The sequence below is a fragment of the Pelodiscus sinensis genome, chromosome 31 (genome assembly GCF_052426305.1).
Source record: "Pelodiscus sinensis isolate ZL-2025 chromosome 31, ASM5242630v1, whole genome shotgun sequence".
NCBI lineage: Eukaryota > Metazoa > Chordata > Testudines > Trionychidae > Pelodiscus > Pelodiscus sinensis.
The window spans coordinates 4,426,092-4,453,136 of NC_143082.1; the positions used below are offsets into that span (position 1 = coordinate 4,426,092).

General features: G+C 51.9%; 1 protein-coding gene across 3 annotated transcripts in view; it reads right to left on the reverse strand.

The window, feature by feature from the left end:
• The window catches only part of LOC102456878 (complement C3), a 93,876-nt gene that overhangs the window by 60,198 nt on the left and 6,633 nt on the right, over positions 1–27,045 (reverse strand). For all 3 annotated transcript variants that reach the window (XM_075902307.2, XM_075902306.2, XM_089774859.1), the window contains exons 3-16: positions 26,387–26,543; positions 24,864–24,934; positions 18,773–18,867; positions 17,192–17,274; positions 16,937–17,027; positions 16,200–16,302; positions 14,469–14,589; positions 13,565–13,680; positions 12,803–12,949; positions 10,974–11,186; positions 5,744–5,938; positions 5,170–5,331; positions 2,288–2,417; positions 1,450–1,521 (exon numbers count right to left, since the gene is read on the reverse strand). In XM_075902307.2, coding sequence (XP_075758422.2) covers positions 1,450–1,521; positions 2,288–2,417; positions 5,170–5,331; positions 5,744–5,938; positions 10,974–11,186; positions 12,803–12,949; positions 13,565–13,680; positions 14,469–14,589; positions 16,200–16,302; positions 16,937–17,027; positions 17,192–17,274; positions 18,773–18,867; positions 24,864–24,934; positions 26,387–26,543 — 1,756 coding nt within the window. The remainder of the gene's footprint in view (positions 1–1,449; positions 1,522–2,287; positions 2,418–5,169; positions 5,332–5,743; positions 5,939–10,973; positions 11,187–12,802; positions 12,950–13,564; positions 13,681–14,468; positions 14,590–16,199; positions 16,303–16,936; positions 17,028–17,191; positions 17,275–18,772; positions 18,868–24,863; positions 24,935–26,386; positions 26,544–27,045) is intronic.

Consider the following 27,045-nt stretch of genomic DNA (forward strand, 5'->3'; position numbering starts at 1 on the left):
AAATGAAGCCCGGGAAATTCAAATCCCGGGCTTCATTTGCAATTGTGAATGAGTACATTACCCCCGCTAGTTCAAACTAGCGGGGTAGTGTAAACATACCCAAAGGGGTTAACTCAGGTACCTAGCAAAGGTGTGGGCCGGGAGCTTGGGAGAACCAATCGAGATTGCAGGTTGAAATTTGAATTGGATATAGGTTCCCTTCCTGCTTTCTTTGGGTGGGAGAGATCAACCAGAAGTAGAGAGAGACAGAATGATTTAAACCCAGCCAGAACTACCATGCCTCCAAGGAATTCGGGGCACAGGAGTGAACTGAACAAAGAGAAAATTAGAAGTAAGAAAAGGGAAAAGTAAATCCAGTCGTGTTCAGGATAATTTTTCTTTATTTTGCAGTTTGGTTTGAACTGCTCTGTGTGATTCTATGCCTCCCCTCCCCAATCACCATCTAAGCATTGTTCCTAGAGATTTTCTCTGTTTTTTAATTTGTTTTCCTTAGTTGCTCTGTAATATCTAGCAACCAAGTGTGCTTTGTCAAGTTTATCGTTTGTTTTATAATAAAAATCATTTTTTTAAGGTGAGGATTTTGTACTTGTGTCCTGGACGGTCTCTCTGTATGTGTCTGCAGGCCTCTGACTGAGCGGTCAGCTACCAGAGACTGCAGCTTGTTTTTCTCTTTTCTTTTTCAAGCTCTTTTGGCGCAAAAGAGCGTGGGGGAGCCTTGGGAGTGGGTTCAAGTGTTCATCCCTGGTTTTTAGGAATCAAAAGGCACTTGATGGTGGCAGCGAGTCCCCAAGATCTGTGTATTAGGATTTGGGGGGGAAGTTTTTTGTGACCAGTGTCTGTAGAGGCAAGGTTTGGAAGCTCTCTTGCAGGCCCTCACCTTCTACACTCAGGTTACATCTACACAGCTTCTCCCTTCCGCAAAAGCCTATGCAAATGAAGCACTGATTAGCATATTGACCTGCTTCATTTGCATAATTAATTAGGAAAAATGAGGAAGAATGGCTCTTGCACAAGAGGGGTTTTTTGCTCAAAAAGGTGCTGTGTAAATGGCACCTCTTTGTGCAAAAATGGCTCCTAATTAATTGTGCAAATGGAGTGCAGCAATATGCTAATCTGTGCTTCATTTGCATAGGCTTCTGAGGAAGAAGGAGCCTCAGAGTGCCAGAGTGGGGAACCGCCCTGACACCATACATGAGGGGTTCAGGTGCACTGGCGTGGGAATTTTGCCTTCTGTTTAAGCAGGGCTGAGGAACCTCAGGCCCAGCGGCTGGATGAGGCCCCTCGCTTGCCTGGATCTGGCCCCCAAGGCTCAGCATTGGGAAGCCCGCGCTGGCAGGGCCCCCAGCCCAAAAAAGGTTCCCCGCCCCTGAGCTAAAGCACTGCATGCTGGTGTCTCTCGGGAAGCGGACGGTTTGATCAGGGATGGCAAATCCTTTCCCCTTGTCTCACCTTTGTTTGCCTTATACTCAATGAGCTGAACAGCACGACGCCGACGCCTTGCTGGCTGGGGACACCCCGGCTCTGTGGGGAAGAAGAGAGACATGATGAAGCCCGGGACAGAGGAAGCTCAAAACTTTGTTGTCCATCCAGCACTCGGCTTCTATGCTGAGACTCACATGGCTCCCCCGTGGGGATGGGTTTTGTGCTGTCATGAATCACACACTGCATGTCGACAGCCCTTTCTCCACAGCCCTCCAACCACTAGACAAAGGGGAGAATCGCCACCCCCCATTGGCAGATGGCAAAGCTGAGGGGGCCCACAGTGGTGACATGACCTCCCCAAAATCTCACAAGTGGCGGAGTCAGAAACGGCATCACAGCATCCTGAATCCGGCCTCCTAGTGAAACTCCTCTAACCGACCCCACTGTCCCCAAGAGCTGGGAACAAAATCTGGTCCCCTCTAAACTCTAGGCCAAGGGTAGTTAATGATTTTTGTCAAGAGCCAAATTTCTGGGTCAAATAATAAAAAACAACAACGTTGATAAACAGATTTTGGGGTCCATTCCAAAGCATCTGGTGGTCCAGATTTGGCCTGTCCTCCACCGATGGGCGGGAGGATCCTGGAGCCCAGCGATTCTAAAGGGCCCATGGCTCCCGGCTGCTCCTGGCCTCCCAGGTCAGGTTTGTCAATGACTTCTGTCCCAAGGCAGCAGAACAAAGATTTGGAGGTGGAAAGTTTTGAAATCCCGGTACCAATCCCCCAAGCCACCCAGAGATCAGCCAGGCCACGAAGACAGATATTGACCGAGGAGGTAAGCGAGGTGTTTCCCATCCACGCAGCGATACCTGTTCTTTGGGGTGTTGAAATCTTAATGTTTGTTGCCAGGCTCAGTCCAGCATCTGCAAACACACCCATATTGTCCTTGCCGCTGCCAGGGGTGCACCCAATGTCGCTCTCCTCCACCGTGTCCCAAATCTGTAAGAAGTGGGCATAGGCGGGGAAATCAGGATGGAGAATGGTGTTTTGTGTTTAGTCTTGGACCTCCACAGAGGTTGAATTCCCCTTGGCCTCTCTGCACGCCCTGCCATAGAATCATAGAATCATAGAGCACTGGAGAGGACCTCGAGAGGTCATCGAGTCCAGTCCCCTGCCCTCATGGCAGGACCAAATACTGTCTAGACCATCCTTGAGAGATGTCTATCTGCCCTGCTCTTAAATATCACCTGCCCTAGACAACTTATTCCAGTGTTTAACTGCCCTGACATGCAGAAAGTTTTTCCTAATGTCCAACCTAAACCTCCCTTGCTGCAGTTTAAGCCCTTTGCTGCTTGTCCTATCCTCAGAGGCTAAGGAGAACCATTTTTTGCCCTCCTCCTTGTGACACTCTTTTAGATATCTGAAAATCGCTATCATGTCCCCTCTCAGTCTTCTCCTTTCCAAACTAAACAAGCCCAGTTCTTTCAGTCTTCCTTCACAGGTCATGTTCTCTAGACCTTTCATCATTCTTGTTGCTCTTCTCTGGACCTTCTCCAGTTTCTCCACATCTTTCTTGAAATGTGGTGCCCAGAACTGGACTCAATACTCCAACTGAGGCCTAATCAGCACAGAGTAGAGCGAAAGAATGAATGCTTGCGTCTTGTTCACAACGCTCCTGTTCAAGCAGCCCAGAATCTTGTTTGCTTTTTTTTGCAACAGCATCACACTGTTGGCTCATATTTAGCTTGTGGTCCACTATGACCCCTAGATCCCTTTGTGCAGAACTCCTTCCTAGTCGCTTCCCATTCTGCATGTGTGAAACAGATTGTTCCTTCCTAAGTGCAGCACTTTGCATTTGTCCTTATTCAGCTTCATCCTATCGATCTCAGACCATTTCTCCAGTTTGTGCAGATTATTTTGAATTATGACCCTATCCTCCAGATTAGTCGCAACCCCTCCCAGCTTGGTATCCAGCCATAATGTCTTCTGTCCAGAAGGATCTCCAAGCCTTTTACCAACTGCGGAGTAGCTTTGGCTCTTTGAATGCTACAGATTAAAAGCGCTCTGTCTACAGCAGCAGTTTGGAGCGAGTCTTGGGCTGAGCAGATTGCAAGGGTGAAAAATCAGGGTGGAGGGTAGGGAGTAAGAGGCACGTACAGCACATCTCCCAGAGCGGAGCAACAGGCGGGAGTTAGCCAGGCACCCTAAAAAGAGCTGCCAAGGCAATGCTATGAAGTAGTCCAGAGCCCACCCTGCAAGTCAGCCCTGTCTCTCTGGGTATGTCTACACTACAGAGTTTTTTCGGAAAAACAGCTGTTTTTCCAAAAAAAACCTTCAGTTACGTCCACACTGCAATCGCGTTCTTCCAAAAGAAAATGGAAAGAACAGAGGGTTTTTTTTCTGACATTGGTAAACTTCTTTCTACCAGGAAGAAGCCTTTTTGCGAAAGAGCTCTTTGGGAAAAAGGCGTGTGTGGACGGGGAAGAGGGAGTTCTTTCAAAAGAAGAGGAAAGAGGAAAAAGCACAGGTGCCCTGGTGGCTACTCCGTCCATAGTAATCACAGCTGAAATGCAAGAGAGCGTCCATTCAGTGTGGACACTCTCTTTCGAAAAAGCAGATTGCTTTTTTGATGTGCTTTTGCAGGGTGGACATTCTCTTTCAGAAGAATTTTTTCCAGAAGATCTCTTCTGAAAGAAGCCTGTAGTGCTGACAGAGCCTGTGGTTGTTTTTAGGGTGCTAGGGTTACTAGCAGAGTTGAACCTGGGACTACTGGAGCTTAGCAGAGGAGCTGCTACAGCGTGAGCTATAAAGCCAGTTGGCGCTCAACTCAGGCCGTAGAGTTCCCTTGTTCTTATCTCAAGCTGTACGTGGTCTAGCCCCAGGGCCTAGCAATTCCAAAAGGCCCCAGGGCTCCCTGCTGTCACATGACCGGAGCCCTGGGCCCCTCAAGTCACTGCTGGAGCCCCGGATAGTGCACTCCAGGAAGTGATGAAGGGCCGGTGAGGGAAAACTAGCCCCAGCTCCGCCCCATCGGCCAGAGGCCCCGCCCCTTCCCACAGTGTGGTGCTGCTCCCTCTCCCCCTTGCCCAGGGGCCTGGCGATTCTCTCGGACCCCCCTGAGCGTGAGCCCCACTACCCCACATCCATTGACGTGGGCACACTCCCACTTGCTGCAGAACGCTGCCTAGCTGGACCATGCAAGATCCTAGCCACCTCCAGCTGATGCAGAGGGCTTTTGCTTGATGGGCTGCATGAGGGCTGCGGGGTGCCCTCCACTACTTTAAGGTCGGCCATTTTAGGACTGAATGGCCTCAACCCGACTTTGAGTCCGAAGAAGAGCCCACTCCACACCATAGGCTGCAAGTCAACATTTCTGGCTATTACAGGAACCGTCAGGTTCCAAACAAGAGAATTTTCCTGACTACGGGAGGTCAATATTGTCTAGTAGCATTGCCAACACTTCCATGGCTTACTGGGTTGTGAGAGGACATTTGGGGGTAAATTAGAGCTAAATAACAGCCAGGACTGGTGGCTGTCAACAAACTTTATGGGACCGTAGAAAACTTGGGCACACTCGTGAAAAGTGGACACCTGGCTAACTCAAATCATCCCAGATGACGGATGTTTCTAGACGACAGAGTTCTGGATTAGAGAGGTTCAACCTACATCAAACAAATCTCAGCTCAGCACATTCCACCACAAAAAGCACACCACTGCTCCCAATCAAGGTCCCAATTTTTTCATGCCGCACCTTCTTTTGTGAAATCTTGTGCTTCTTGTTCAGAACGTAGACTGCCTTATCCACAGCCACCAGCCCAACGAGGGCTCCAGCGTCTCCTTCCACTTTGATGTCCATACTGGAAGCTGGCTTTTGGGTTTTACTGTCTGCTTTAGTGGCTCCTTTCACCACCAGCTGTTTGGAAAAGGGGGAAGCAAGGGGGTTATTTTATAGCAGAAGAAGCCATTGCTTTCTTTTCTGGGCATTAGAAAGCCAAGTAAACTTGAAGCTGATTCTAGATTCCAAAGGAATCTATTCATAGACCTTAATTTCCAGCTATCTTTCTACTGCATTGCTAAGGAACCTCTTTGTTGGGCTATTGCTCAATTGAGCTATTCTGTTCCACTAGCCCTAAAAATGACTTTTTGCTTGTTTCTTTTCTCCGGGCAGGTCTGAAAGGTGCCTTGGTCTCCCCTGGGCTAACGGAGGAGGAAAAGGAAGTCTGAACCTCAAAGGGAGGAGAAAACCTTGGAGAATAGTGGTTGTTTTATGAAAAGTAGGGGCAATTTGTATTAACGTGCCCAGACCAGAGAGAAAATCAACTTACCGTTCCCATGCACGAGTCTTGGACATCTATCCACACCGAGTCTGCTACAATCTCTGAATATCCGACGTGGTAGTACGCCATGATGCGGAATGACGGGATGAGGTCAGGCGTGATGAGCAGGGACATGGTCACCATATGCTGTCCTGCCTCCTTTGGCTGTCTCCCTACACGAATGACCTTCCCTTTGTTCAGGATCTAACAGGGGAATGGAACACGTGTTCAGAGATGCATTAAAATCTACAGTGGTGGGAACTGGCTGGAAACTAGAGGACCTGGACCTTAGGTGTGGAGCTTGCCGGTAAATATTTCCAATCCCATGGAGTTTTTAAACCATGTTCGTGGGAGGGCTCCAGGAAATAGGTTGTAATAATAACAACCGAAGCCCTGTTTCTACGTCACTATGGAGTCTTCGGTGTCTGCATCGGGGCTGGGCAAAATATGGCCTGGGGGGCCAGATCCGGGCCACCAAGCCACTGGATCGGACCCGCGGCCGGGACCCTCGGGCTCACGCAGCTGCCTCAGTTTAAAACTCAGCCCCTGAAACAACTGACCAATAAGAACTGACCTCCATCAATCTCTAGCTCCAATTGGCTGGAAACAGACAGCCAATCAGAGCTCAGAAATTGGCCCAAGATGCTGGGGCAGTGCAAGCCTCTTCCCCCACCCCGTGCTGAAATCCATGTGGAGGGGGCAGGCTGCATTTTCAAGGGGCTGGGGCTGCAACAGGCGGGAGCCCAGCCTGCCTTGGGATATTGCAGGCCCCTGGCCAGGAGACACTTAGGTAAACTCCTCCCAGCCAGCGCCTGCCTCTGGCACCCCAGCCCCTCCCCCAGATCACCATCCAAACCCTCTGCACCCCCTACCCCAGGTAACAACTCCCTCCTAGACCTGGTCCCCCCACCTACATCCCTCCCCCAGGCCAGAATCCTCTCCTGGGGTATGTCTACACTACACCACTAATTCGAACTAACTTAATTCGAATTAGTTAATTCGAACTAAGCTAATTCGAACTAACGCATCTAGACCTAAAAACTAGTTCAAATTAGCGTTTTGCTAATTTGAACTAGCATGTCCACATTGAGTGGACCCTGAACTGAGGTTAAGGCTGGCCGGAAGCAGTGCCGGCAGGGCATCAGATTAGGACTTAGAGTGTGGAGCTGCTGTCTCAGGCTAGCTGAGGGCTGTGCTTAAAGGGACCCGAACCCCATCCCAGACAGACAGTTCTCAGGGGTTCCCCGCTTGCAAATCTGTCCTGGCTTGGAGTGCCCTGAGTGCCCACACTGGGCACATCACAGCACTCGGCCATCAGCTTGGCTGCACTTGCCGCAGGCTGCCATCCGAGGGGGGGGGGAGTCAATCGGGGGGGCTGCAGGAGAGCTTCCACCCCGAAGAGCCCGCAGAGACACCCCAGTCCTCCCCATTGGGGGCTCATACCCCATTCCTCCCTCACCTCCTTCCACTTACCCCTCCCTAGCCCCCCTTCCTGATGTACAAAATAAAGGACACATGTGTTCAAAAATAGAAACTCTCTTTATTGAACAAAACTGGGGGAGACTGGGAAAAGGGGGTGGGAGAGGGGAAGAGAGAGGGTGGGAGAGGGGAGGGCAACTAAAATGATCAGGGGTTTGGAACAGGTCCCATATGAAGAGAGGCTAAAGAAACAGACTTTTCAGCTTAGGAAAGAGGAGACTCAGGGGGGATATGATAGAGGTCTATAAAAGCAAGAGCGATGTGGAGAGGGTGCATACAGAAAAGTTCTTCATTAGTTCCCATAAAAGAAGGACTAGGGGACACCAAATGAAATGAATGGGTAGCAGGCTTCAAACTAATAACAGAAAGTTCTTGTTCACAAAGCAAATAGTCAACCTGTGGAACTCCTTGCTGCAGGATGCTGTGAAGGCTAGAACTATGAGGGTATGCCTACACTACAGCGCTAATTCGAACTAACTTAGTTCGAATTAGTTAATTCAAACTAAGCTAATTCGAACTAACGCATCTAGAACTAAAAACTAGTTCGAACTGGCGTTTTGCTAATTCGAACTAGCGCGTCCACATTAAGTGGACCCTGAACCGGGCTTAAGGATGGCTGGAAGCAGTGCCGGCAGGGCATCAGAGGAGGACTTAGAGCGTGGAGATGCTGTCTCAGGCTAGCCGAGGGCTGCGCTTAAAGGGTCCCGACCCCCACCCCGGACAAACAGTTCTCAGGGGTGCCCCGCTTGCAAAGCAGTCCTGGCTTGGAGTGCCCGGAGTACCCACACTGGGCACATCACAGCACTCGGCCATCAGCCCGGCTGCACTTGCCGCAGGCTGCCATCTGGGAAGAGGGGGCAATTGGGGGGCTGCAGGAGAGCTTCCACCCCCAGAAGCCCGCAGAGCCAGCCCAGTCCTCCCCATCGGCGGCTCGTGCCCCATTCCTCCCTCACCTCCTTCCACTTACCCTTCCCTAGCCCCTCTTCTTGATGTACAAAATAAAGATAACGTGTCTTCCAAAATGGAATCTGTCTTTATTGAACAAAACTGGGGGAGACTGGGAAAAGGAGGTGGGAGAGGGGAAAAGAGAGGCTGGGAGAGGGGAGGGCAACTAAAATGATCAGGGGTTGGGAACAGGTCCCATATGAAGAGAGGCTAAAGAGACTGGGACTTTTCAGCTTAGAAAAGAGGAGACGGAGGGGGGACAGGATAGAGGTCTCTAAAAGCAGGAGTTGGGTGGAGAGGGTGCATACAGAAAAGTTCTGCATTAGTTCCTATAAAGAAGGACTAGAGGACACCAAAGGAAAGGAATGGGTAGCAGGCTTCAAACTAGTAACAGAAAGTTGTTCTTCACAAAGCAAAGAGTCAACCTGTGGAACTCCTTGCTGCAGGAGGCTGTGAAGGCTAGAACTGGAACAGAGATTAAAGGGAAGTGAGATCAAGTCATGGAGGCTGGGTCCATGGAGTGGTGTTAGCCAGGGGGTAGAAGTGGTGTCCCTGCCCAAGATTTGTGGAAGGCTGGAGAGGGATGGCACGAGACAAATGGCTTGGTCACTGTCTTCGGTCCATCCCCTCCAGGGTCCCTAGGGTTGGCCGCTGTCGGCAGACAGGCTACTGGGCTAGATGGACCTTTGGTCTGACCCAGTACGGCCATTGTAAGCTCAGGGCTCAGGGTCGGGGGTCTCAGTGGACCCCTTTGATTCTCTTGCACACCTGCTCCTGGGTGGCCAGGCTGGCAGCTCTCCTGCCCTAGACGGCCACTTTACTGTGCCTAGTGCGGACATCGTGGACAAGGTCCACGATGTCCGCACTAGCCCAGGCGGGTGCCCGCCTCTTGCGGTCCCGGGAAAGCTCCCGGGAACCGCCAGCCTGGTCCCGGGAAGAGGGAGAGGGCTGGGGGGCATCGGGTGGGTGGCTCGATCCGTGCCAGGTGCAGGGTCTGCTGGCTGGGTGCTGGCAGTCTTGCACCTGGCACGGGCACCGTAGCCAGCCCGTTCCCCTTTAAGGGGTCCGGGGCCAGGAGAGGGGCAGACGTGTTTCCCTGGTGCTGGCCAGAGTGGCCACCAGGGAAAGCTGGGGAGGGCTAGCCTCCCACTAGTTCGAATTAAGGGTCTACACAGCCCTTAATTCGAACTAGTAAATTCGAACTAGGCGTTAGTCCTTGTGGAATGAGGATTACCTAGTTCGAACTAAGCGCTCCGTTAGTTCGAATTAAATTCGAACTAACGGAGCGCTAGTGTAGCGCCTATGAAAGTTAGTTCGAACTAACGTTCGTTAGTTCGAACTAACTTTGTAGTGTAGATATACCCTAACAGAGTTTAAAGAGAAGTGAGATAAATTCATGCAGGTTGGGTCCATGGAGTGCTATTAGCCAGGGGATAGAAATGGTGTCCTTGGCCTCTGTTTGTGGAAGGCTGGAGATGGATGGCATGAGACAAATGGCTTGGTCACTGTCTTTGGTCCATCCCCTCCAGGGTCCCTAGTGTTGGCCGCTGTCGGCAGACAGGCTACTGGGCTAGATGGACCTTTGGTCTGACCCAGTACGACCATTCTTATGTTTTTATGTTCTAAGCTCAGGGTCGGGGGTCTCACTGGACCACCCTAATTTTCATGCAAACCTGCTCCTGGGTGGCCAGGCTGGCAGCTCTCCTTCCCTAGATGGCCACTTTCCTGTGCCTAGTGCGGAGGTTGTGGATGAGGTCCACGATCTCTGCACTAGACCAGGTGAGCACCCACCTCTTGCAGACCTGGGCAGGCTCCTGGGAGCCGCCAGGATGGTCCCGGGAAGAGGCGGAGGGCTGGGTGGCAGTGGGTGGCTGGTTCGTGCCGTGCCAGGTGCAGGGTCTGCTGGCTGGGTGCTGGCAGGCTTGCACCTGGCACGGGCACCGTAGCCAGACTGTGCACCTTTAAGGGCTCCGGGGCCGGGAGGGGGGCAGAAGAGTTTCCCTGGTGGTGGCCAGAGTGGCCACCAGGGAAAGCTGGGGAGGGCTAGCCTCCCACTAGTTCGAATTAAGTGGCTACACAGCCCTTAATTCAAACTAGTTAATTCGAACTAGGCGTTAGTCCTCGTGGAATAAGGTTTACCTAGTTCGAATTAAGTGCTCCGCTAGTTCAAATTAAGTTCAAACTAGCGGGTCGCGTGTGTAGCGCCTATCAAAGTTAGTTCGAACTAACGTCTGTTAGTTCGAATTAACTTTGTAGTATAGACATACCCCTGCACCCACACTCCCTCCGGGTATGTCTACACTACCCTCCTAGTTCGAGGAGTAACGGTAGTTCGGAATAGGACCCTAGTCCGAACTACCTAGTTCGAGCCCCGTGTAGCCGCGCTACACGGGGTTCGAAGCAGCGGGGATTTAAAAATGGCGGCTCCCCGCTTATGCTAATGAAGCCCGGGAAATTCAAATCCCGGGCTTCATTAGCAAGTGCGGTATGCATACATTACCCCGCTAGTTCGAACTAGCGGGGTAGTGTAGACATACCCTCCCTGACCCTACACCCCAATTTCCTGACCCAGGTCACAACCCCCCTCCTTCCCCAAACACCCCCTCACACCTCGCACCATCTCCGGCACCCCAGTCCCTTAGCCTGTGCACCCTTCTGTACCCAACCTCCCCCCTACACCCCACACTCTCTCCACAGAAAAGTGCGGCCCTTGACCACTTATCAAGGTCTTGGAGTGGCCCCCCACCAAAAATTATTGCCTGTCCCTGCTCTGGATGAAAAAGGAGAACTCATGAACCTCAAGCACTACACTTACCAGGTAGGTGAAGTACTTGATCCTGTTCTCTACACTTGGGTCATCCATTCTCAGGAGGAAACTCACAAGTAAGTTGTTTCCAGCTTTGATGTCAGTAGAGGAGACTGCTAAATGGAGATAATTTTTTGATCCTCCTTGGGTCTGATAGGGTTCGGCCACCATGGACTTACGAGCCTGGCGAGTCTCCGGGAGGACTGAATGGTCAGTTTTTACCTGGAAGTATCAGGGGAGAAAAACAGAGTTAAACTAAATTTGAGCCGGAGCTTTGGACACCTCAGTCTGGGCCAAATTCTGTTCTCCGTTACACGGGCGTAAATCCAGAGCAGGTCCAGTGGAGTTACTGCAGATTTGTGTCATTTTTGTGAAAATTGGAGTCTGGACTCTAAATCTAGCTATATATTTTAGACATGCATCTGCCTGTCTGTGTGTCTGTTTGCTCAAGAACTCCTCTTAAACCTCCTCTAGGACTACCAAATTTGGGAGGCAGCTTCCTCTTCATCTAACTTAAACAAGGTCAGGGTTAGGTTGTGACAGGAAAATGGGAGGTGCCTGGACTGGGACTGTTTTCCATAACATGGAAAGGGAGGGGGCTGTTCAGAGGGACACTATAGTGCAGAGTGACCACTGGGGGCAGCCGCACCACCAAGAGTGGCCAGCTAGGACTGGGGCTTACCATCTGGCCACCCACTGGACTGGGTAAGTGGCCTCCCTACCCCAATCTGTTCCCCCAAAACCCTTGGCTGCAGCACAGGAGTGTAGGGGGTGGGAGAGAGAGAGAGAAGGTCCTTGCTAAACAGGGTGGGGCGGGGGGGGGAGAGAAAAGACCCTTGCCAGACTGGGGGGGGGGCAGAAAAGGCCCCTACCAGACAGGATGGGGAGGAAAGGCTGTCACTGAATTGGCGGGGGACGACAAAAGACCCTTACTGGATGGGGAGGGAAGAAAACACCTCTGCTGGATGGGGTGCGGGGGCAAAAGGCACCCACCAGACAGGGGAAGAAATGGCTCTGCTGGAAATGGGGGGAGAAAAGGCCTTGCCAGATGGAGGGGGAAGGTGAGGGGAAGGTGAGAGAAAAAGCCACACTAGATGGGGAGGGGGTAGAAGGCCCATCTAGATCGGCGGGGAGGAGAGGAAGAAAAGGCCCTGTCAGGTCAGAGGGGAGAAGGTGGATAGGGGAGAGAAAAGGCTCCTGTTGGATGGGGGAGAAAAGACCTTTGAGAGATAAAGGGGGGAGGGGGGGACTGGGGCACAAAATGCCCCTGGCAGATGGGGGAGGAAAAAAAGGCTCCGCTGGATGGGGAGGAGGGGGAGAAAGTCTCGCCGGACGTGAGAAGCGGGGAAGGCCAAGGCCTCACTGGACAGTCACTGGCTTCTCTGCGAAGGCCGGTAGCCAGGAGGCGACTCCTATGCAGGATGAACCAGCCTGACACTGCCCAAACTCATTTCATGTTGGTGAATGTTTTTAGCCGCTGAGTTTGAACAACGATGTGGTGAAGAAACATCTCGAGCGCCCGCTTCCACGCCTCAGCCCATCAGCCCTCCGGGCAGTCACAGGCTCACCGAACACACAGCCCGTTCCTCTAGCTCATTGCCAGACACTTGCACCTCCCCCCCCACAGGTACTGCCGCTGGTGCAAGCCAGCCGGCATGTGGCTGGAGCCCACCCAGCATCGGGAGAATGATGGCCACCCGCGGCCTGCTGGGTGAAAGAGGAGCGCCCGTTGCTCATGACTGATTTGGGATCTGTACAATGCCACAGTGTTGGCCGGAGAGGGTTTCCCCAGGGGTGCCCACAACTCCCCCAGCCCCTCATGCGAAGGGTTCCCTCACGGTGATGTTTAACAGCGAGTTCTCCACCAGCGTGTTGATAATCAGCTTCGCCGTCCCATCTTGCTGAGTCTGCCGGGACTCCTGGGAGCCATTGATTTTCACGGGGACGTGGGCGGCTGGCGAGCCATCGGGGTTGGTAACATAGACCTGGGCAACAAAGGGGTTATTGGACAGCGTTGGTTAGAGGAGACAAAAATAAGGCAGACCAGGACTGGGCAACAATTTTTGCCGGGGGCCCACTTCACAAATGTTTGGCAGGAGCGGGCCTTCAGGCAGGAAGGGGCTGTTCTCTCTAGGCGCAGCCGACCCCTGGCAGTGGAGGGGGCAGGGAAGGAGGCTTCTCAGACTCCCCCGCCCCTGATTGGCCTGGGGAGGGGGAACACGTGAAGGCTCACGCCCCTCACCCCAGCCCTGCTAGGGTGTGTGGCACCTAGAGAGAATCGCCAGCCATTTGGAGCAGCTGGCGGTTCCCCCTGGTGCCGCGCACCCCTGGTGGGGGAGGAGACTTCGTGCGCTCCCCTGTCCCTAGGTCAGGGTGTGGGGGAGCGGCTGGGTGTCGGGCTGGATCAAATGGCTTGGCAGGGCCGCATCCGGCTCATGGACCTTTTATCACCCAGCCCTGATCCAATGCCCCTACCCTGCTGCCCGACACATTGTCAGCCTAGAGCCAGATTCCAATCCCAGTTACATCCCCATGAATGGAGGTCCCTGGAGCCCCTCTGGCTTCAGATAGAGACACAAGAAAGGCAGAAGAGCCGTTACCATGAGTTCAAAGGGCATCCCCGGCTTGAAGTACTTGGACGTTTTTGTGAAGTGGATCTCATAGGGAGACGTGACGATGTTAATTCCGGTTCTCTCGGCTTCCACCATGTCGCTGCCTGCGGAGAGAAGCCAAAGGGGTGGGTGAAGACCACTCTTTCAGGACCAATGCAGATTTTGCCTTCCCTGCTGCGTGATAAAGTGGGGATAGCAATCCCCTTATTATGTTACATGCGAGTTCTACCAGGCTGTAGTAACCCCGTGGGCGTGCCTCAGCTCCCCTGGCACTGCCCCGATGCCTAGGTGGGGGTGGGAATTTCAGTGTTCCAGCCTCCCACACATACACAATGGCTGATGCCCTTCGTAACGTGATCCCGAGAAATGGGTGTGACCAGGTGACGCATTTTGCCCGGGAAAGGTGGACAAAGGCCAGAAGACGAGTCTGGCTGGGGGGAGAGCTGGGACCAGGAGCTGGGGATGAGTCAGTCTCGCTGGCTTGGAGTGCACGGGGTGGGTCAGGGCCCTGGCTTTGCCCCTCCTCCCCAAGATGGATTGTGCTGACGGCTTCTGGTTCCTGTGCCGACAAGTCTGTTCCACGCTGTGTCCCCGTCACCTAATGAACCTTCTGTTCTGCCTGCTGGCTCAGAGTCACCTCTGGCTGAGGATGGGGGTGCAGGGCCGAGTGACTCCCCCCCACCTCGGGGACACTCCGCCAGTCAGAAATAAATCTATTATGGTTACAGTCTGTGCCATTGTAATCAATGGTGGGGTCTGTTCTGGTGTTTCTAAGGTACATGGGAGCCGAGCCACAAAGGGACAGAGATTTAAAGCTATGCCTGGAATTGTGCACAAATCACAGGCTGTCAGGACTCAGCTTGGCACCGCTCCAGACAAAACGCTTGCTCACCAGACTCCGTCAAAACCGTCGCCATGACGTAGATGGTGTGGCCGATGAGCTCAGTGAGGTTGACGAAACGGGCCTGCAGCATCTCACGGGTTAGCTTCGCCTCCCCGTTCCCTTCCGTGATCTAGAAAAAGGGAAAGGGTTTCTTAACGTCGTAAGCACGTCCACACACGCGCAGCTGCCTGCTCCCTTCACTTGCATGCGTTTAGAGCAGCGGACACGTTCCTCCCCCCGCTCAAGGCTGGTCTTCTACCCGCAGCCAGGGGATGGTCGCTAGAGTGGCCCGGATTGTAGCCTGTTTTGCTATGAGTGGTGGGGATGGTCCAGGGTTTCCACGGAGCTCGTTGGCTGCAGAGCGAGTGGTGTGAAGCAGACGGGCCAGTGAGGATCACAGAAGCACAGAAACTCAGGCCAATGGTCTGCCCACAGCCTTGCAGCCCGCTGGTGGGAGAGAGGCAAAAAGCCAAGGAGCCATGTAGCTCTTGATACTTAAGAACACCTTGGAAATGAGGGGGAGTTAAGGGGGAACCTACGAGGGTCACACACATTGGTTCTTCTCCATCTCATGTCCCCTCCCAGCCCTGACCTTGACTCCAAGGTGGCACTGGAGGTAAACACCTGACTAAAGCCAGGTCTACACTGGGAAAATTTGGCAACAAAAGTGCTGTCGATGTGCAAAACCGGCTGAATCAATTTTTCTGCCTCCCATTCTCAACGTTTCACGTTCACATGGACAGCACTTCTGGCAACAGACAGAGCAAAGCATTGTGGGTGAGCATCCCACAGTGCAGCATGGTGGGAAAGAAGAGTGGAGCACCCTGTAGACAGGCAGAGCAAAGCATTGTGGGGGTGGTGGGAAGGCAGAGCTGATCCTTGCGCTTCTTGGGATTGCCTGGGAGCTCTCCGTGCTGAGGGCTTTCAAAGCAGCACAGCCGTCTCTCCAGCCCTCCCCCCCAGCAGCAGCCTGCCTATCGCTGTGTTCCTAGCAGGACAGAACAGGAGCACTCCAATGATTTGCTCCAAAAGTTGTACGGCAAAGAAAAAAAGGCCTGCCCCTTTAAGAAGCGTGTGAGGACTGCATTTTTATGCTTTTTGGCCTCAGCAGGCTCCCGCCAGTCGCTACCATATTGGAAGCACCGAACAGCTCCCATGACCCAGTGAGCACAGAGGAGCCAGGAGGCGGGGGCCGTTCTCAGGAGCATGGGGACGGCTTCATGAGCCACACTGATGCAGGGAGGGAGGAGGGGAAGAGCCGCATACAGCTTATGAGCCGCGGGTTAGCCACGGCTGGTTTGTCCTGACAGCTCATTCAGCTGTCAGATACTTCCTGGAGCTTTGAAAGGAGACAGGCCTGCAGGGCAGCAGAGATCACAAAACACTGAGCAGAGCCATCAGGGCAGGCATTGTGGGATAGCAGCAGAAGCCAGTTCTCTCCACACAAAAAACCCTAGCGGAGTCCTCCCTGGCTCTTTGTCAACAATAAAGGGAGGGGAAAAGACAGCAGTCTCTCGCAGCGGTGGACGTTTTTTGTCGCTCAAACTGTGTGGGGTTTCCCGACAAATCTGTAAATGCTCACATTGTTTTGACAACAAAAAGCAGTTTTTGGTGGTGAAACGTGCCAGCGTAGAAAAGCCTCAAGGTGATGTACCTTTGGAAAAGTTCTTCATAACTTTATTTGTAAGGGCCCATCACTTCCCCAGCATTTCCCCCTCCGCCTCCGAGAACAGGAGTTACCTCAATTCTCTGGAGAGACTGCGGGATGCTCTTCTTCTCATCACCAATCTTCACTCCAAAGAGGACAAAGGCCGTGCCTTGTAATTCATTCCCATAGAGGAACCTGAAAGAGGAGAGGAAACCTCCTGAGAATCTATGGTGCTGGCTTGGGGGGTTATAGCCAAGAAATTTCCACTGTGATCTCTTGAAAGCTAGCACGTGCCCTTGGTTTTGGGTGGCCCAGTCACTGATCAAACTGAACTAGTCCATTTGTTTTCAAGTCACTGCCATGTGCTGTGCAAGCTGGAGGCAACGGCAGAAATCATGGATGATGAATCTGAGTGCAAACCACGGACTTTGCTCATGAGCCAGAAGAAGAAGAAGAAGCGCCTAACCAGAAGTAACGTCACTTTGGGAGCAGAGTGTGCTGAAAAATTCCCCTCTAAACTGTTTTTTCAGTGGCCAGTTGGGTTATGTACCAAGCAACATTTTCTATATGAATCATCTGCTTTCCACAAGGCTGGGGGAGGGATTTATTTGAATGCGAAACTAAATGCCTAAAAACAAATATTTTGGCCAAACCCCCAAATACTTAAATCTGGCAATGCAGACTTATAGTTCTATTGTCTTAAATCTCCATTCTCCTCTCTGGGTCCAGAGCGCCCAATCATACAACATCTCCCACAATGCTCCATGGCTAGGGCCTCCCATGATGCACTGCGTCTCCTTCTGCTCCACTAGCTCACAGGGAGACCCACCTTGCGTTGACATAAATTGTGAGGTTCTCGTTGCCATCGATGTAAAAAAACTTCTCAGATAGCTCCAGTGTAACTTCGAAACTTGGAAGCACTAGAGAAATGAGGGGGAAGGAGAGAACGTTGAGCCGGGGGAAGGGTGCAACTTGTAGCATGGTAAAGCCGCACTGGGTAACATGTCACCTCTACACAGGGTTCAGGAGATTAGCAAGAGGAGAGCGCTGTGGGACAGATGAAGGGCAGCGGTGGGATCCTTACCATACTCTTTAACATCAAACTGCGCACTGAAGGTCTGCTGAGGGGAGTCTTTGTAGCTCGCCACAATCTTCCACGTCCCCAAACTAGAGGGGAAAGTGAAAAGACAAAGGGTTGAACTTAACATACTTTGCTATGTCTCACTGGCCCTCTTCTGTCTCCAGCACATTTTATTGGCCTCGCTGCTGAACCCAACCCGTGCATTGATTCTAAGAGGTCTTCAGGTCCACAAAATGACTGTTCGCCTTCTTGGCGTCTGGCAATCTCATGTAGGGTTGCCTAGTCCAAGGGGTATCGTGAGCTCAACAAAACCAGGGTGACAGACGTTGGGTAGGAGGACAAATTCTGACAGGTTCTCCATCCAAAAGGGACTGGACCCCAAAGAGGAAGAACAGCTCATGCTAACAATACTGGAAGGTTCTGAAACCTCACGCCATAAGGCATAACCCAGTCTCTAATTTGGGATGTTAAATATCGGTTAATTGAATAGTCGAGTAACCTCATGAATTTTTTATCAGTTACTTGACTATTCTGTAGTGCCTAGGGACTGGGCCAACAGCCAGTGCACTCCGGCCCCACTCCTGAGGAGCCCCCTGCCAGCCCGCACTGCTGCCTCTGTATCAGAAGCAGCAGCATGGGGTGCCAGGAGCAAGCTGGTCCACAAGGGGAGCCAGTTGAAAAACCAGCTCCTCACACAGACCAGCTGCCTGTCACCCTGCATTGCTGCCTCTGATACAGAGGCAGCAGCGCGAGGTGGCAACAGCCCCAGTCCTGCGTAAGGGGGGTCTGAGCTCCCAGACCTGGAACGAGCTGGAACTGAGCCAGGCTGCCTGCTCGCCTGGCTCCTAATACACTTGAAATGCAGCGCTGCTGCGGGGGTAGGTCCCAGACCCAGTGTAAACCAGGACTGAGCTGGGCTGCTGGCCAGCCTGCTACAAAATTTACTGGAGTAGAAGGGGAAATGCATGTTGTCTGTAGCATTAACAGACGAGCTTTTGCTTATCGGTCAATCAACTCCACTATTACATCCCTGCTCTAAATATCAGAGATCAGGACGACACCGTCATGGTAATGTTAGCCCACATCTGCCTGCTGCAAAGGTTCTTATACCATACTGTGCACCGGCATTTCTTAAAGTGTGTTCCAAGGCACACCGGTGTGTGGTGAGGCAGTCGGAGGTGTGCCACAGAGAGAACAGAATTCAAGCCTTTTTTTTCCCTGGGGGCTTTTTTTTTTCCCCTCAACAAAAAAATCCTCGGTGTTCCCCATAAAAAAAATTGTTTGGTGTTCCTCGGTCTTAAAAAGTTTAAGAAACACTGCTGTGCACCATCTGGTGGCGTCACTTTTGGCGACAGAATATTGGACTGGATGGACATTGATTCTGATCCATTCTGGCAATCTCTGTGTCACAAACACTGTGTTACATGGGGACACAGCTGCTTCAGAGCTTATTTACTCCAGCTCTCTGGGGGATGCTTGTAGATGAATTAGCTAATGATTCACATGCATCAATCTTCTGTTTCCCTGCTGGGCCCCTGGAGGTCTTTATTAACTCCACCCACAGCGATGATTAAGGCAACTTACGGGATAATTTCAGGCAAGCGATGGGTCATAGGAAAGATCCCGACTATGAAGGGTGAAATCACAGATTCTCTCCGCACAGTAATGCCCTCAGGTGTCTGGCAAGAGAGATCGGGTTGGAATTTAGAGGGGTCAGAAATCGCTGTGAATTATTTTGTACAACACAAGCCTGTGAGTCCTCTTTGTGGAGTTTCTGATAAAAGATTCTGAGGTTTAACTCAGTGGCCTCTGCTGCTTTGGCTGATGGGTCACAGAGCCCAGCTGGAAAAGATCGGCCAATAACTCGACTTCAGAACTGACAAACTTACTACACCAAGCACATGTCTTGCAGGGGGTGTTATCTTTCGAAAGCTTGTAACTTATCAAGACTCAGCCATTGCAAGTTTGCTCAGCACCCACCAGCCTCAGCTGTTTGGGGATGGGTTTTGGGGCGAGGACAGAGAGTGGTGCTTAGACGGATGCATGGGGGAGTGGGTGGAGACAGGACAGGAAGAGGCAGGGTCTTAGGGGAGGGGGCAGGGCATGGGTGGGACCGCAGGACAGAGTAGGGGTGGGGAAAAATAAGAGTGACTCTGGTGAGATGTATGTACGGGTAATATTTAAGGGATAATGTGTAACTGAACACTGAAACTGTTTTAAGGCCTTGATGGAATAGTGAGCCACTAGGGTCTAGGTGAAGAACAATTCATGCACCCCTCTTTGTTTAGCACAGGGGTAGGAAACCTCTTTTGGGGTGGGGGCTGCTGCCCCACAGAAAAATCAATTGGGGGCTGCCCACAAAGACAAAAAGGGGGGGGAAAGCGAAACAACCCCTCACTGGCGTGGCCCCTCCCCGCATTCCCCTTGCATTTCAGTGTGTGGTGTGCCCTAGGCGACCAGATTTTGTGTGCTCTATCCCAATGGGGAGGCGGTGGGGGGACTGGAGCCAACACACACACACACCAATGCTGGGGTGGGGAGCCCCAAGCCTCAGGGGCAGGATCCAGGCAAGCCAGGGGCCTTAGGTTCCCCACCCCTGCTTTAGCAGGCAAGGAAATGCCAGGTCCAGTTGTCGAGCCTGGCTCCCTTGTAAGACTATTGATGGGAAACAGACAAGCAAAGACAACAGCAAACAATCTAAGCCGCTTGGCGGTCAAAGGGGAACAGTACAGGAGACGGTGACTTGCCCCGTCTATGAATAACGACCCAGACGGTCCTTCCAGTAGAACAGAGGAGGGGGAAAGACTCTCCCCCATCTTTCACGGAGAGAAGGGGGGTGTTTGCATGAACCAGGGCTATCCCAGCCTAGGTCCCCCTTACTGAGGTTAGTCTGTGAGGCCCAGGGTGGACTGGGGGATGCCTGGGAAGCATGGGGTGGGGTGGGGCCCCCCTCACTCACTGCAAGCGGCGGGAGCTGCAGGAAGTAGAGTGATACAGCAGCTTGCTCCATCTCCCAGCTGGGTGACTCTGCTTCCTGCGGCTCCCGAGTTGGGGGGCTGACTCCTGGTGCCGTCCCATACCAGGTCACCCGGAAATCCCCTGGGCTGTGTCACTCAGGGAAGAGGCTTCAGGGAAGGGGTGCATTGGGGTGGGAGAAGGCAGAGCGGGGCGGGAAGAGCTGGGATGGGAGCTGGGGCAGAGGGGGATTGCCCTGCCCCGTCTCCCCGCGACGGCCCTGTCATGAAGTTTCTGGTCCTGGGGCCTGTGAGCTCTGCCACTGGCTGAACATTGGGGAGAGGGACCCCAACTCTGTGAGCCACCAAGAGGAGCAATGAACCCCCAGACGCACTTTTTGGGACTTTGTGTTGCATCATAACTCGCTGCGCCAAGGGATTCTCCTTTCGAGCCACAACTGCCTTCGTTCTCAACTGTTGTATCGGGAGGGCTCACACCGGCCGCTTCTTCTGCAGGAGCGGTGGTGGAAAGGGGACCAACCTACGGCAGCACACTCCTCCTTGGGGGGACAGAGGAACTGGGATTTCTGGGCGCATAGATGCTTGGTCCGCGAGGGTGCCAGGGCTGGTGTGCCCATGGGGAAAAAATGAGTGGGTGTCGCTAAGCACCTATGGGCACTGGGTGCCTCTCTTGTTAAGCTGCAAAGTGCAGTGAGGACAGAAGGAGAGCGCTTGATGAACCATCCCCGAGCCCCCTCCCTCTGCGGAGAACAAAGAGACGCCACTTTCAAAAACGTCTGAACTTCAGAATTTGACAGCGGCCCTTAGATGCACCTAGGGAGGGACATGAGGTGGCCGGGGTGGGGGGGGAATCACTGTCTTGCGCTTGCATCACAGTGGGGCCCTGTTGGCCCCTGTCAAAGGCAACACGCTGCAAAAGTGCTTAAAATGGTGCAGCTGTGCCTTTGGAAAAGGTTCCAAAAAGGGCAACAAAAATTATTAAGGGTTTGGAATGGGTCCCCTATGAAGAGAGATTAAAAAGACTTGGACTTTTCAGCTTAGAAAAGAGGAGACAAAGGGGGGATAGGATAGAGGTCTATAAAATCACAACTGGTATGGAAAAAGTGAATAAGGAAAAGTTATTTACTTGTTCCTACAATATAAGAACTAGGGGTCACCAAATGCAATGAATAGGCAGCAGGTTTAAAACAAAAGGAAGTTTTTCTTCACTCAGCGCATAGTCCACCTGTGGAACTCCTTGCCGGAGGATGTTGTGAAGACCAGGACTTTAACAGGGTTCAAAAAAGAACTAGATATATTCATGGAGGTTGGGTCCATCAATGGCTATTAGCCAGGCTGGGTAGGAATGGTGTCCCTAGCCTGTTTGTCTGGAAATGGGTGACAGGGGAGGGATCACATGAGGATTCCCGGTTGGTTTCCCTCCCTCTGGGACACCTGGTATTGGCCACTGTTGGCAGACAGGGTTGGATGGACCTTTGGTCTGACCCCGTCTGGCCGTTCTTATGTTCTAGCACGGTGTGACGGGGTATTCATTCCACACTAGGCTGGAAGGGGTTAATGGAGCTGTAAGGAGGCAGAGCAGAAAACAGCAGGTAGGGGAGGGGCTGAGACGAGTGGCCAAGCCGGACCATATAAGAACTGCAGGGCAGAAGAGGCAAACTGGACGGAGCAGTCCTGGGCAGGATCAGAGGTGAGGGCAAAGAAGGTGCTAGGACCACCGGGACGTGGCCCAGGGGAGCAGGAGGAGGGGCTGCAGCATCTACAGGGCCCTGGGGCTGGGACCAGGGTAGCACATGGGTCCGGGGCCCCATCCTCCCACTTGCCACCGAGGAAATGGCTGGCCTGTTGGATGGCGTCCTGGCCTCCGGAGGAGGGGAGCACAGAGCGTGGCACGGCTGAAGGGCTGTGTCTGGAAGAGGACTCGGTGGCCTTTGGAGTGGCCTGGGTCCCTGAGCAGAAGGGGTGGGCCACGGCCTGCCCGAAGTCAGTGCATGGACCCGTGGTGCTGAGCCACAAGATGACCAGCAGGAGGCACTCACGTGGGGAGGCGCACCGTGCCACACACAGCTAGTGCAGATGCTCCACGCCAGCGGGAGAGAGCTCACCCCAAGCCCACCAGCCCCTGCAAGTGGCAGTAGCTACGTGGCTGGGAGAACTCTCCCGCTGATGTAACGCAGTCCACGCCAGCGCTTGGGTCCGGGGAGGTGCTTGGTGATTCAAAGGGGCCCTTTTAATCGCCACTGGCGCTCTGCTGGAGTGCTCCAGGAGGTTCTTAAGGCTGCCTGGGGATGCGGGGGTACCACATGGTATACTCCAGGCAGCACTGGAGGGGAAGGCACTACGGGGCGGAGTGCCACAGTCCAGGCGGTGCTGAGGGCTGGCTGCCCTTGACTCTGCCCCTTCTGCCTGAGGCTCCGCCCCTTTCCAGAGCTGCCCCCCCCAACCTTGCCTGGGGCCCCTCAAATTACATCACCCAGGGAATAGCTAATTCACACCCCAGAGCAAGCTAACTTATATCGACCTAAGCTGCAGGGCAACTCTTTGGACAAGGGAACCCTTTTTGCAAGGTGCTGAAAAGAGCGACCCCGACAAACAGGACCCCAAGGGCTTGTTTTCATGCCTCGTTCAAAGTGCCAAGCTCTTTCCACACAACCCACCCAGGAGAATTAGAGCTTTGAACAAAAATTAAGACCAGATGTTTCTCCTAATGCTAAGCAGGTCCTGCTTTTAGGGTACGTCTTCGTTACGGAGAAGATCGACCCTCTGGAGGTCTATCTTCTAGCTTTCGATTGTGCCGGTCTAGTGTAGACTCCCAAATTGAACTCTGAGGGCAGCCCCCACCGGCAGCCTGTACTCCTCATTCGGTGAGGAGGAAGAGAAGCCAGCGGAAGCTTGTAGTGTAGACTCTGCGGAGGCTCAGCTTAAGGCAAGCCGAATCCAGCTACGCAGTACTTAAGCCGGCCTGCCTGCTCTAGCCTAGACGAGGCCACAGTGATTTTACAAATAACGCCACGCAAATCGAATGCCTACTGTTGTAGAATGCCATGCTATGACAGCTCATAGCGGTAGTGCCTACTACCCTGAAACAATGTCACAATAAAAGGGACAGTATGAAATAAATAAATATATTTTTAAACAAAAACACGTTTTTAAACAAAACTTGGAGGTTTCGTCGAAATCATTTCCTCCCCCCCCATTTGAAAGTAATTTTGGCAGGCACTTCATCAAAACGGTTCATTTCATGAACAACGTTGTGCTCTTTTGTCAAAATATCATTGTCTGGGAGAAAATTGTTTCAGCAAAGACCAGGCCTATTCCTAGCTGCCACATCAAAGCCATGCCGGATTGGCAATCTTTCCACCGTCCCAAAATACTGCCTGGTTTCCTTTCCGAACCTTGCTCCAATGCTACACAACGTCCCCCCTCCCAGAGCCACAAAACCTCCAGACCAGCACAGCTGCCCCTCCAGACCCATAGAACCTTCCTACTCAATGACAGAAGGAAACTTTTCATGTATTAGGCTCACAGTTAGCTTCAATTAGCACCTAACTTATCTTCTATTCCAATCCTGGTTTTATGTTTGCAGTATTGGTCCCAGGCTATGAGAGAGTCTTGTGCTGATACACACAGACCTGAAGACGAGCTCTGTGGAGCTCCAAGTTTTGTCTCTTTCCACTAACAGAAGTTGATCCAATAAAAGATATCACCCCACCCACCTCTTCTCTTTCAGATTGCTGTACGAGGTCACGTCTATACACTGCACACTTATTTCAGAATAAGCTATTCCGGAAAAAAGACTCTGAAAGGCTGTCTCTAGACTGGCAAGTTTTTCCGCAAAATCATCTGCTTTTGCGGAAAAACTTGCCAGCTGTCTACACTGGCCGCTTGAATTTCCGAAAAAGCACTGACGATCTCATGTAAGATCGTCAGTGCTTTTCCGGAAATACTATGCTGCTCCTGTTCGGGCAAAAGTCTTTTTTCGAAAGATTTTTCTGCAAAAGGGCCAGTGTAGACAGCACAGTACTGTTTTCCGCAAAAAAGCCCCGATTGCAAAAATGGTGATCGGGGCTTTTTTGCGGAAAATCGCGTCTAAATTGGCCATGGACGCTTTTCCGCTTTTTCGGGGCTTTTTTGCGGAAAAGCATCCTGCCAATCTAGACGTGTTTTTCCGAAAATGCTTTTAATGGAAAACTTTTCCGTGAAAAGCATTTTCGGAAAATCATGCCAGTGTAGACATAGCCAAATAGTTTATTTCGAAATAGCGCCTCTATGCAACAGGGACACATCAAAATTAGTCCGAGGCAGGCTCCCCTAATGTGGACGTGCCACCTAGATTTAGTACCCTAGGAAGCACGGGGGAGTAATATTTGCATGACCTGGGGGAGGAGCTCTTTTGAAATAGCACCAGTGGAGCGTCCACACAATTACTACTCCGGAATAGCAATTTCGGAAGAGCCGTTATTCCTCGTGGCATGAGGTTTACAGAATCTGGAAGAAGCCACCCGTAATTTCAAAATTTCAAAATAACGGAACTGCTCGCAAAGTTATTTCGGAATAACGTCTGTTGTCCCACAATAGCGCTGCTGTGTAGACACACTCTGAGAGATTCCCTTCAGTGATGTTGGTTAAAAAGGTCAAGTTTCCAAACCTCAATTCTCTACACCTAGACACGGTGACAAAGTGACAGGAAAATGTCTTACTTGAAATTCAACAGACACTGGTTTTGACAATGGTTCCAGATGGTGACCCGCCTCAAAGATTCGATATTTGACTGAAAAACATCAAAAGGCAAATTCCTGGTTAATTGCTCTGGCCAGGCTTTGGACTGGTTTACTTAACATTAAGCAGAGCACAGTGTGAGTTGTTCTGAGTCATTTGATTGAAACATCGGAGACACGGGGGAAGATGACATTAATCGGCAGCGTGTTTAAAACAAACAAAAGGAAGTTCTTCTTCACCACAACTGGTAGAACTCCTTGCTGCAGTCAAAAGTATAACTGGACTCAAAACAGAATGAGCTAATTCCATGGAAGATTGACCATCTTGGCTAATAGCCACTGGACCATGTCGTATGAAGTACCTGACTCTGATCACCGTCAGAGTCGAAGACCGGCCTAGATAGGTCACAGGTCCGACTCAAGGTGGCCATTCTTAGGTTTGTACTTTTGGGATTTGTTTCCATCAGTCCACACGAGCAGCTTCAGATGGCTTTGTGACTACCTGTACATGCCACTAGGAGATCAAAAGAATTTATTTCCCACAGGTCACAGTACAGCTACGACATGCCCTGGCTTTGGGGCTACCAACCTAGAATGGGACTGAAAAATAATTTTGAAGTGACAGAGTCCATATCCCAGTCCCATTGAGGTTTAATCTGCACATCTTTTCTGTGGGTGCCTCACAACACTTCTGCACAAGCCTGCTGATGGGGCGAGGGCTCTAATGACAAATTGGGATGCATTGGTGGGAGAATTGCCAGCAGATCCAGAGAAGTGATTATTCCCCTTCATTCGGCTCTGGTGAGGCCACATCTGGAGTATTGTGTCCAGTTCTGGGCCCCCCACTATAGAAAGGATGTGGATGCATTGGAGAGGGTCCAGTGGAGGTTGACCAAAATGATGAGGGGGCTGGAGCACATGACCTATGAGGAGAGGGTGAGGGATTTGGGTTTGTTTAGTCTGCAGAAGAGAAGAGTGAGGGGGGATTTGAGAGCAGCCTTCAATGCCCTGAAGGGAGGTTCCAAAGAGGATGGAGAGAGGCTGTTCTCAGTAGTGACGGATGGCAGAACAAGGAGCAATGGGCTCAAGTTGCAGTGGGGGAGGTCTAGGTTGGATATTAAGAAAACCTATTTTCCTAGGAGGGCGGTGAAGCACTGGGACAGGTTCCCTAGGGAGGGCGTGGAATCTCCATCCCTGAAGGTTTTCAAGACCAGGTGTGACAAATCCCTCGCTGGGATTATTTGACTGGGGTTGGTCCTGCTTTGAGCAGGGGATTGGACTCAATGACTCTGTACTAACTATCCTGTGTATTGAAATAGATCTCTGTAAGCGTGCACTGCTTTCCTTTACTATTCTGTGCATAATAAAGTTAACAAGAGTCTATCTGAAGTGTTTTTACTGGCTCCTCTTGTATCCAAAAGCTGAACCACACGACACAACCTGCTTTGGCTCTAAAATGAAGTCGGCACCCCCAGCTACCAAAAGGGGCTAGGAGAAGGCCGTACCTGTAGATCCAGGTGTGTAGATGGTTTTGTCTGTCTGGATGAAGATGTAGCCGCTGTGGAAGGTGAGCAAAATGACCTTCTCCAGAGTGAAATGTGGACTTTGGGCTTGGATCGTCACATACTGTTTTCCATCTTCCTTTATTTTGTTGGTAGGAACCTGCACAAAAATAAGATTATTGAGTGCAAAGCTATTGGTTCAGCAGGCCACGAGGCACAATGTATAAAGCGTTGATGCTGGAACAGTGAAACTCAACCATACATAATGTCCGCACTTCCTACAAAGCTCCACGGAAACCTGACATGCCAAGGGTGGGCAATCATTTTCTCAGGGAGGCCACTGAATAAATTTTGGTACATGGCCTTGGACCAGCTCCACCTCCACCCCACCCCTGGAAGGGATGGGGTCTGGGGTGGAAGGGGCAGGGCTGGGGACTAGCCACCCCCCAGACTTGTCTGGGGCTGGAGGCTTTGAATGAAAAACACAGCAAAGGGCTCACGGCTCCTGGCCCTGCCGCTATCTTGTTGCTTGGCAAGTGCCTGGGATTGCTGCAGCTATTTAAAGGGCTGTTGCTGGGGTATCACCATGAGCCATTTAAATAGGATCTTGTTGCCTGAGCCACCGCCTGGAAATTCAGTGGCCCGGACAGGAGGATATAAAT